This window comes from Drosophila miranda, chromosome 4, assembly GCF_003369915.1.
Source record: "Drosophila miranda strain MSH22 chromosome 4, D.miranda_PacBio2.1, whole genome shotgun sequence".
Taxonomy (NCBI): domain Eukaryota; kingdom Metazoa; phylum Arthropoda; class Insecta; order Diptera; family Drosophilidae; genus Drosophila; species Drosophila miranda.
The window spans coordinates 16,968,621-16,979,433 of NC_046677.1; the positions used below are offsets into that span (position 1 = coordinate 16,968,621).

General features: G+C 38.8%; 3 protein-coding genes, 1 long non-coding RNA gene and 1 other non-coding gene across 5 annotated transcripts in view; 2 read left to right on the forward strand and 3 right to left on the reverse strand.

Moving 5' to 3' along the window:
- LOC108163848 overlaps positions 1–1,403 on the reverse strand; it is a 155,134-nt gene extending 153,731 nt beyond the window's left edge. The window contains exon 1 of the long non-coding RNA XR_004472849.1: positions 1,193–1,403. This is a non-coding gene — a long non-coding RNA (uncharacterized LOC108163848). The remainder of the gene's footprint in view (positions 1–1,192) is intronic.
- LOC108161409 overlaps positions 1–8,222 on the forward strand; it is a 28,583-nt gene extending 20,361 nt beyond the window's left edge. Inside the window, exon 12 of the mRNA XM_017295659.2 lies at positions 7,885–8,222. Coding sequence (XP_017151148.2) covers positions 7,885–7,955 — 71 coding nt within the window. The 3' untranslated portion in view covers positions 7,956–8,222. The remainder of the gene's footprint in view (positions 1–7,884) is intronic.
- Positions 8,223–9,125: 903 nt separating this feature from the next.
- LOC108163679 lies at positions 9,126–9,608 on the reverse strand. Its single transcript, XM_017299105.2, has 2 exons — positions 9,340–9,608; positions 9,126–9,267 (listed from the first exon to the last, which is right to left on the reverse strand). The coding sequence occupies exons 1-2, from the start codon at positions 9,581–9,583 to the stop codon at positions 9,146–9,148; spliced, it is 366 nt and encodes a 121-aa protein (XP_017154594.2). The 5' UTR covers positions 9,584–9,608; the 3' UTR covers positions 9,126–9,145.
- Positions 9,609–9,735: 127 nt separating this feature from the next.
- Positions 9,736–10,293, forward strand: LOC108163678. The gene is made up of 2 exons (XM_017299104.2): positions 9,736–10,097; positions 10,156–10,293. Exons 1-2 carry the CDS (start codon positions 9,758–9,760, stop codon positions 10,263–10,265), a joined length of 450 nt encoding a protein of 149 aa, XP_017154593.1. The 5' UTR covers positions 9,736–9,757; the 3' UTR covers positions 10,266–10,293.
- A 59-nt stretch (positions 10,294–10,352) lies between these two features.
- On the reverse strand, positions 10,353–10,434 carry Trnas-aga. Its single transcript has one exon. It is a non-coding gene; the product is annotated as a tRNA-Ser (tRNA).
- Between the last annotated feature and the right edge of the window lie 379 nt (positions 10,435–10,813).

Consider the following 10,813-nt stretch of genomic DNA (forward strand, 5'->3'; position numbering starts at 1 on the left):
AAAAACAAAAGTTCATTATATATTTTAAAACACATAGAATTCATGGAGTAGGTTGGCTGGATAAATATATGACTAAAAGCTAAGGAAGACATGAAAAATCTAAGCAAGAATTCTAATAGGTTTAAGATTTGGAACTTTGGACTGACAAAACACAATATAAAATCAGGAAAAACTAAACAGTTTTTCTTACAAAAAAATTAATAAAACACTTGGAAATAACATACATAAAATTCCCAAGAAAACAGAAAGTCACGAATTTTCATTTGAATTAGTATGCCACAGGCGGTTGAAATTTTAAAAGAAATTCTCTACGAAAAGGCCAGAAAAAAATCCAACAAGAAGTTCAATTAATCCGCACATCCGCGACTTTATTTGCCAAGTAAATATAAACTGGAAAACTGCACATATCCCCCAGGGCCCAGACGGCTGAACAAAGATATGAAACAACTGCAGAGAAAAGGCAACATTCAACAAAAACTACGTTGCAAATGCAACAAGGAACACCACGTGTTGTGTTGTCGGGGAGTGTAAAATTTCAGCAATGCCCAGCAAGTTGATATACTTTTCACGGAATGCACACATGACCTGAAAAAATCACCAAACTAATGACAAAAGGGGAGAAGGAAGAGGTGGAGATAAGTAGGAGAAACATGTTGCATGAAAGCTGGCAAAGACATCAAAAAGGAACAAGAAAGTGCAGAAATGAAAGACACATAGAGACACACATAGAGACCTAAGAACTCATTACAAACCCAGGCAGTGCTAGGCAACTTTTGAAGGCTCTTTCTACTGACAAAAAACAGCAACCAGAAGCATAAAAAAGATTGGACTTGTTAGCCGAATCAACAGATACCCTGTCAAAGCTGTTTCCTAAGATTGATGCAATCGTTTCTAATGCTTTGTACAAAAATATTATGTACTGATTATTTATGAGTGCTTTCGCAAAAAGAGGTACATTTGAAAGGATTGACGTTAAGGTTAATAACGTTAAGAAACGAACAGACTGCCAGACACTCAGACTTGGATGCCTATACATATAGATAAATATATATATAAATTATGCATTAAAATATCTTTGCGAACTTATTACACCCTCTATTAGGGTATGAAAACCACATCTTAAGCATAGACAGAAGTTGTTTTTGGGTATTGGGGCAAAACGCATCGATACAAAAAATTAATGAAAACTTACGGAGGAGAGCATTTTTTGTGGTAATTCAGCAGCCCCATCCTCATCCACAGCTTAGGGTTCAGCCTCAATCGGGTAAACTTTATCGGTGAGCGTCTGATTTACGAAGAAAATAAAACACAAAACGAGCGAGCACTAGGGCGATTTGCAACTAATAATTTCGAATTAAATAAAGACCGGGCACACAAATAAAATTGCAATGTGTTGTTTATTGCGCGACATCCAAATTGCAAGTGTAGCTTGCCTGCCCTTTACATTGCCGCTCCGATCGCTAAGCGCAGCTGCGCTCGGCAGACGTGGGTAGGCAGACGCAAAGCGTAGATAACGAAGAGCGAGCTTTGAGAGAACGCCTATCAGAGCAAGCAAGCGCGAAGCTTTGGCAGACATATGTACGAGTGACATAGACATTAGTAACAAACAAAATAAGCGGCTGAGGGCCAGTAATTCGCTGCTAATCGGCTGGGTTCTGCTCCGCACACCTAGTAAATTCTATTTACCTTTGAGAGGGAGGAGAGACGGCTCTTCTATAAGAATTTCATGCTCGGGATTGTGTGACATGCTTTCAATAGTGCAGAAATAAAATAAAACATAAACAATAATATTAAGAACTAAAAATCTATTTAAGCCTGTGGTGTGTCCCCAATTGCTTTTGTTTACGGCTTTAGGATTGTGCCAAGTTTTAGTTGAAAGTTACTCTTGTTATTCTGATAGTATTTGTTTTTGATGTCGCATCGTTGACAAACTTGTTTTTCTCACGGTCTGCCACACAAAAAGCCGAATGAATTTCCCACTTCTTTTCCAGGATCCATTATTTTGTGTAGCTGTTTAGCTAAGTCAGAGCATCTTCTAAATCAGTTGCCTCAGCATATAAGCAAAAGAAAAAACTGTCCAGCAGCTCAGAAAAGTTTAGCTAAACTTCAAGCCAACGTCAGCAACGGAAATGCAAACGAAGTCCCTGCGAAAAATACGAATAAAAGTTAATTTCCAAGTTTTGATGCACTTTCGGAAACTGCATATATAAATAAATGTTGGATATCTCGTCTTTTTTAGCAGTCGATGTATCCTAAGTCCAAGACATTGAATGTTGGCTTAAGCCAAATGCATTTTCAGTTAAGCCAACATATTGTCCAATAGAAATGGGGTTTTCAGAAGGAAGATTTGGGTTGATCTTTTGGAAGCTATAACTTCACGATGTGTTTTTTATTGAAGCTACATTATCATTGGTATATTTTGACATTCGCATCGGGAATCTGACCTAAATATTGTAGGTTTCTGGTATCATGACAAGGTTAGGTTTAATGGTATCTCTAAATCATGCTTAAAGTTTTTTTTTGCTTGCTTATATTTCCCCGATTTGATTCAATGAATGCTGGCTGAATCGAGACCCTGAAGTAACCCTCTGCTTTTCAACGAGTAGCGTTATTAATCAAGTAGTACTTTAACCACCACACCACTTGGACATAATAATGTTTATAAGCAGCCAGCGTAAAAGGAAACGAAGTGTAGCAAAGCGCCACCTGCTGGCAACAGACAGAGAATCCTTGTAGCTGTCATTGGGGACGTGGCAGGAAAAGAAAACAGACTGAGGGCTCTTTGGTTGAGAATTATAAAGAGATGTATACTCGTAGATGAATATCCTGGCTCCAATCAACTTGCTTGACTTCATCATGTTGGCTTTATAATCGGTCGCCGTACTTTGTTTTTCCAGTCTTTCATCCTTTGTCTATTATCCTTTGGCCCCGGATGGACCACTTGTACAGCATTTTCAGTTGATTTAAGCCTTTCGTGTTTCCATTTTCCCTTCAACAACCAAACAAGTGCCTATTCTCAGTTTCTCTCATTTTTTACTCGCTTAATCTTTGTGGACGCATTCTTGAAATATTTACCTGACATAACAAAAGAGAAAAGCATTAACATGACCCGAGTAGAGCTCTCTGGCACTTCTCTTCATTTTTGTGTTACCCGCTCACTTGTGCCATGGCAGGAATTTTTTAATAACAACCCCTTAATACAGAGGTAATTGTCTGCTAGCCTCTTTTGTTGGGTCTCGCAGTTTACCCTGGTGGTTTACCCTCTTAAGACCCTTAGGGAAAAGTATGTCGGATTAAGGAAAAACAAAATGTTGGTGGGATGCGTACTCCGTAAGTAGTTGGAATCCTCATTAGCTCTTAGGAATGTGTGTGTTTTTTAAAAGCAATGAGGTAATCCCTTTTAGTTCGCTTTTATTGTTAACTAAAGAATGACTGGGAGAGTCGCTCAGCAGAATATGTTTTGCTGTAATAGAATCTCTATTGAATCTGTGCTATTAAGCGTTAAAAGAGTCACACAAATACGTACCAAAATACATCAAACATGACTGTGCTCTCAACACTGACAATAAACAGAATAAATATTATATGATTTTCCCAGCTTGATATATCTAAACGTCTTAACACTAACTAAAGCCAAAGAAAAACTATGAAAACCCTCCCAAAAAATTTAGCAACGACTTAACGCACGACAAAAACGCTTTCAAAATCCCCTCAAAGGATCACAAAAAGCATTTAATTGTATTTCCTTTTCGCTTTGCATATTTCTTGCTCAATTTTATTCTCTTTGTTTTCACTTTATATCATTTATTTTGCTTTGAAAATCTAGCCATACACTAGTCTTACTCGTGCACCCTTGGCTATGAAGATATGATCATTGTTATGTCAGGGACACATTCCAGGCCCTCGCTTATGCTGGTGCAAGATATGACTGACAAAGTAGAAAAATAAAGAAAATAAAAAAAGGACAGGTGATGCATCAAAAAAAGGAAGAAACCCCTGCTCCCACTTGAATGCGAAATTGAGGCCCGTCTCTATGGGAACAGCCTCTTCCTCTACTGTCTGCCGGGTCCCTCCTTTCCTGCCTCTTCAAGGGGCGACATGTCAACACAGCTATGCCTATTGGGTGGAGCACGTCTGCTTTCGCATGACACAAAAACTCGAAAGGCATTTCACGAAATTCCAAAGCGAACAGCATGCAGAAATTGCATTTAGATGTGCGAAGAAAATTGCTTAAAATAATATTTGCCTCTGAGGGAATTTCGAAATGAAAATGTTTACCCGTAAAATGTATTTTCAAGCTTCTCGTAAAATAATAATCATATCCAGTTTCAAATGTCAGGACCACAAAACGGAGCCAAATATACATTTAAATCTACAATTAAATGTTAATGGCTTAAATACAGGACTCAGCCTCTCTGAATGCAAAGGCCAACAAGTCCCAGGAATTTCCCACAAGCATCTACAACACTAGCACAAACCTCGAGGAGATCCTTGGCATGGGGAATTTAAATGCAACTAATTTACAGCCGTTTGTGTGGGTCTGCTCGTTGCATCTGTGTGTTATTTCAATTTTGCTCATTAGTCCTAAGATGTGGTAATCAGGACAGCACCCAATGAGTGGAAAATAAACCAAATGCGTATGAACTATGTATTCACAATTATCCTTAGTTCAATGGCAATGCAAAATCATTGACTAATTCTCAACAATATCACCATCATCATTGTTGGGAGACTCCCTTGGCTAGCTCGTGGTTGTTTGTGTCCGTGGTTAAATTGCAAAATTAAATTATAAATTGTGTAACCATGGAAAATTCGTTCAGTGTTTCTATTAGTGATAATTGGCATACATTTGCACATTTGTGAAATTTCATTCCACTCAAATATTATACCTGCAAATTAATTATGAATTAAATTATCAATGAATCTTGAATCGGAGAGAAGGTATTTCCAAAACAAACTTTTGGATTGACGAATAATATAAACTTATATAATTACGAATATACTTCGATTTCAAATCTGGAGTAACTTTTCGTGAAACAACCGTTTCGTGTTCTCAGAATAAATATCATTTTCATCGCATTGTCAGTCTGTGTGTTGAATAAAAATTGGATTCCAAAAACAATGCCTTCTATTTTCAGTATTTCTATTGTTCTAACGCTTTTGAAACAGTTTCCATTGATCAGTTGAAACTGTGCGGATTTATATTGTTTTAGTCACTGTCGTCGGCAAGGCTCTGACAGGCCGGCCGACAGTTCAGACATTCCAGATACATACATATAGATAAGCGGAAACTGCAGTTAGGAACTGTCCTCGGCGTGCCTCAACACTCGTACCATCTACCCTCCTAAGCCGACTGACAGCAGCACGTTATTGGTATTCAGCTGCGGGCAGATTTCATTTTATTTTCTTCCCTCAGAGAAGGAGACTGTGTCCCGGGTGTGGGTGTAGAAAAATGACCATAGACTGTCCTTGTTATCTATCACCTGTCTGGTCTGTCATTCTTCTCGGACACACCACTCCCACTCCCCCGTTCTACTCCTTTCTGTTTTTGAGTCAAAACAATTTTACAGTAGTTACGGCTGTCGGCTGTTGTTTTTTCTCGGTGCTCGGGAGGATGCTGTGAGCGCCGGAGGCAAGTAATAGATGTCTCTCTGAGCCAGGAAATAAAATGTATTGTATCTCGTGCCCAGAGAAAAAACGATTTTTCTGAAGACTAGCTGGAGGATTTATAGTTTTGGGCTGATGTTTGATAAGGAATGATTTTGTACCCTATAAGGAACATGATTCGTTATGTTGAACATGCATAGAGTCCTGAGATGATGCGATAAGAATGGATTTATCATCAAAGATTTAAAAAATATATTAGAATATTCGATGATTATGGGTTTTCGAAGATATATAATTTTATTTTTTTTTCTTTATTTTCTTTTACATTACCTTTAACCCCATTTGGGTATCCTTTCAGTAAGAACCCTTGACATAGGAGAAATTGCGATCTGCTAGGGTATCAAACACGCAATCCTTCTTTGGTCTTGATTCCCTATCCTGTCAATTCCCACTGCAATCAAACAATCAAAACCCAAGGTTCAATTTCTCCAGCATACATATGTACATACGTACTACACATATGAACTGCAATCAGCTTGAGGTTTAATTTCTCATATTTTTAGGCTCCCAGGCTTTTAGCCGCTCGTTGGACACTACCAGTTATGGTACGGTGTGGTAACCCACCATGCTTGCAGGCCGTAAAAACAAGTTCCAAAACTAAACCGAGCCGCCTCACAAATCTTTAAGCCCCCAGAAAAGGGGAAAATATTTACACGCCACACACGACTCCATTAAAACAAAACAAGGGGAAAAAGGGCTAAGGGAAAAAAGTTGATGCCAAGCAGAGCCATGGTTTTTGCTGTTCCATAGCCAGAGGCAACATTTCTTTCATTGTAAGGGGTGCTGAGTGGGTAGATATTCGTGTGGCAACGGCTTTGCTGTTAGCAGAACTTGGAGAGAATTTTCAGACGATGTTCCAGGCGGATGCTTTTTAGTTTTTTTTGCCCAAGCATACGGAGAGTATGTGAACACAAATCCTATAAACACACTGGGAGGCAGGGATAGAGGACACAGGACAGAGGATGGCCTGCAGAGGCATGCCACATTTTGTGGCAAGTCAAGCGCACATCTGTTGACCGAAAGCGCTGACCAAACGAGACTGCTTCCCCAAACATTGTAAAATTTTAATGGGCTCATGGTGTGAATTGGACACCACACCATTCCCATCTCCTGTCCGTCGCACTCAACCTCCTTTTCCTACACTTACACACAGATTTTCATACAATATTTTTTCTTACAACTTTATTAAGTTTCCTTCTATTAAAACGGCAGAGAGTAGTGCCCTAAAAAAACACACCCACTTGTCAGCACTTGACCGCTAGCTAACCCATTCCCCACAAGAGTTGTTCTACTTAAACGGTTTTCGGGATTATGACGATGTATGGGGAGGGGCCTGACTTTCAAGAAGTGCAAACAAATCTCGGTTGAAAGTTCCACTCCATATATTTATCCCTCTCTGTGCCTGAGAATATGCAAATCAAATTCTTTAAAACAAAATCTCCTTGCATAAATTAAAATGATAATTGAAGTTCCGGCTGGTGGGCAAGCCGAATCGTTTCGCACAATTGTGAACATCAAATTTAAATATTGCTACTTTCTGGCTTCATAAATTTTAACTGTGTTGGCCCAAAAGTCTTGTTTTCCACACTCTCTGGGTGCGTGGTAAAAATAACTAAACAAATGACGGGCCCTCAAGGCTCCATCGCACACCATCGAACACGTGCCGGACTGGAAGCATAGCCAACAAAAAACATGGGAAAGGAATGCTATTTGTAGATAGTCGTAGTCTTAAACACTCTTCGATTTTTCAAATATTTTTCTGTGCGAAGAATAAGCGATCAACAGTTTTTATTTCTATGTTTAGCCTTAAAGGTATAGCCGTGTAGCCATTTTTAGAGAGTCTGTTCAACAATTCCATTTGTGATAGTGTCGAAAGAAGTGCCATTCTTCCCCTAAATCACGATACCCCCTCTAAGGGTATACAAATATCAAACATTTCGGCACGCATCACTGAGATTTTTTCGGACAATTTGGAGTGTGTACAGTATGTATTTCCGAGTTTGTGTGTGTACTGTGTGTGGGTATTCCTATGTCCGCTAGAGTGTCCTTTTCAATCAAGTGGACACAGAAACTTAAATAACACTTTTGTTATTTTGTCGATTTTTCGTTGGCCCACAATCATAAGCAGTAACGAAAGTTGTGCCATTGCTGATACTATTTTGAGACAAATAATTTTGATAATTTCCAGTAACGACTGTATGTTTTGTCTTGTTGCAGAACTAATGATGGCCTCATTCGACTGCGAGGAACCCAATAATGCTGAAAAGCTAATGTATGATCTAAACTAGTCCTAAGCCTAATGATAGTTGTAGTTTCAACTAAGCTGTATAAACCAATAAGAAAACATTTAATGTTAACTAAATCGACTAGTGTACATTCATTTGTACATACATACGTGTTAGGCAAAGCACTCACAGACATTAATCAGTAGTCCATAAGTAGATAACATCTAAAATATTAGTTGTAAGAACTATTGAAACTAAATATACCTATGTGTGTGCATGAACCTTGAATATATGCAAACTAAATAAATAAATAATACATTTGGAATACAAGACTAACACTTATCTAGTCTAGTCAAAGAATTGCCAAGGAGTCTACTTGAAGGATGTAACGGACGGTAAAGTATGAAAACAGCTAGAACATTGGTTATTAAGTATGTCGAAATTGCCTAGACGGAGTCAGGAATATATTGTTAAATTGCATATAAGAGTATAATCGAAGAAACTGGCTACCAGTCCCAGTACGGTTATAGCGTTTATTTGCATTTATTTATCGATCAATGCACAAGTTGTCAGAAAAACATCTGTTAGTTGTTGATTCGATTTTTCAAAGTTAAACGCACCATTGAGCAAACAAACCTAGCAGCAACATCTGTACAAATAAAGTTGTAGTCCAGTCCATGCCAATATTAGAATTGAACAAACCTCAACCGAGAAAGAATGGTTATCTTCAGGATACGCAGCTCTTGAAATCCTTACAGATCAATCCTTCCTCTAGTAGCTTTATGATCTCCGATCTCAATGGACTTTCTTTTCTGGACTAGTGCTGGAACACCATGTTATTCAAACAATTCAATTAATATTCATGAATTGCAGAAAGTACGATTACTTACGTTTTCGAATATGAAATCACTCATCTAAGTATAACTATTCTTTGAATAGAAGTTCCAGCAACAGTCCTTCAAATGTATGCACAATATTCGGGTTCTGAAACTTTGATAAGGACGAAATTCGTACTTTAACGGGATAGAAACTAGTAGAGCTAGACTCCAGTATATTCTTTGAAATGAAGGGAATAGAATAACACTCTACAGAAAAATATCTCAACATTTTGGGGAGCAACAGTGCCCCAGTGCACATAATCCTACTGGCCTATACAAAATATCAATAAATGATCGAAGTGCAATAATAATAATAATAATTTGTAACATTTGACATGCCCCACTCAACCTCATCAAATACTTTAAACAATTTATTTAGAAACAGACATCTTTGCAATTCAATTGGCAGAACTTGTCACAACAATTGGAGTTCTTATTTGTTAGGATATTAATGTCCAGGCACTCCTTATGACTGCGATAGGGTAGTCCAAAAAGAGCTGAAATAGAAATTAATGATTATACAAATATATATATATATTATCTAAGATGCATTTTAGGGATGAACTTACGTAGCTTGTTCTTTTGATTGCGAACCGCGTTGATACTTTGGATCTCCGCCGGACAAGTGAGACACCAATTGCAGGGCTTGTCCCACTCGGAGCAGGTGAAGTCGCAGACGCATTGATAGCGCAGCGTTCCGCTACACAGGTCATTCGTATTTGTGACCTCCGGACAGAGACTGTTTGTGCAGGCGAATGCCACCTCGGTGACAATGTGCAGGAGCAGCAGACCCAACAGAACCTTCACAGCCATTCCGATCACGTCTTAGGTTGATTGGATGAGTACAAGCCGCTTTTATAGCGGTTCGTGCCATTTCTCGATCTATTTTTGACCGACAACATTTGTGCAAACACCAGAGAAACCAGTGATTGGGAGGGTATAAAAGCGAGCGATATACCACGATCGACTGACTGTTCTTTATCCAACATGGAGGCCACACGCATTTTTATGCTGCTCCAAATTTTGGCGACTCTGCTTTTGGTCGAGGTCTCGGGCTGCTCCCAGGCCTGCCAAGCCTTTGTCGGCCTAAATGGCTGCTCCGACAATGGCAGCGTGGAACCGAATCTTCCGCCCCGTGATAATACCTGTTGCGGCCCCCACTGCGTTTATACGGCACCCAATGCTGGGAGTGCTTGCTCCAATACCGCGACGGACCGCTGTCTCCTTGACACCAGTTGTTCGAACGGACAGCGCTTCAACATGGATTGCATCAGCGAATGTGCCCTCCAAACGAAAAACCAGGGAAGAATCGCAAACGGTTTGGCACGTAAGTCCATCTCGACATTAGATGTACATTTTTAACTATATGCGATTTATCCTGGCAGCTTTGATAAGTTTTGGCTTCGGAAAGGACCATTGCGACGGACTCAATACCAAGTGTGGCCAAAATTGTTGCTGCCGAGAAACCTGTCCGACACAGTTTTGTAAATTTTGATATCTTAATAAATTTTAATTAAATCAAATCTTCATTATATTTTTAATGAAATATTAAAAAAAAGCGGAATGCATACATACAACAAAACGCAGCCGGTAGGATTCGAACCTACGCTCCCAGAGGGAATCTGATTTCTAGTCAGACGCCTTAACCGCTCGGCCACGGCTGCTTGTTGATGGGGTGGCGCAAAATGCCTATTTTCGGCATCAAAAAGAAACCCACAATAAAATTACTAAATAACATAGATATGTTAACATAACATTATGTTAATACTGTAGAAATAGTTTAGGAAAAAAATAAACGTATCCTGTAGATATTTAAAGTTATCTAATCTGTATGAAACTCAGAAAAATAGCTGCACTAATAGGTAGCTAATTTGTGAGTGAAGCTAGAACTAATGAAGTGATCGCAAAAAGTTTGCTGATATTCAAATATATGTGTGGCAAAAATGGCATAAAGAGCGATACACATACATATACACCATAATCAATATTTTAAATGTTCCATTGAAATATTCCACTCGTTTAAAAGCTATACTGTTTAGTCAA

What these genes read in the sequence shown, in the direction of transcription:
- LOC108163679 (XM_017299105.2), bottom strand. Translation starts at nt 9,583, where the DNA reads ATGGCTGTGAAGGTTCTGTTGGGTCTGCTGCTCCTGCACATTGTCACC. An exon ending in CAATCAAAAGAACAAGCTAC is followed by an intron (nt 9,268 to 9,339) that starts GTAAGTTCATCC and finishes TTTCTATTTCAG; the next exon opens with CTCTTTTTGGACTACCCTAT.
- LOC108163678 (XM_017299104.2), top strand. Translation starts at nt 9,758, where the DNA reads ATGGAGGCCACACGCATTTTTATGCTGCTCCAAATTTTGGCGACTCTG. An exon ending in AATCGCAAACGGTTTGGCAC is followed by an intron (nt 10,098 to 10,155) that starts GTAAGTCCATCT and finishes TTATCCTGGCAG; the next exon opens with CTTTGATAAGTTTTGGCTTC.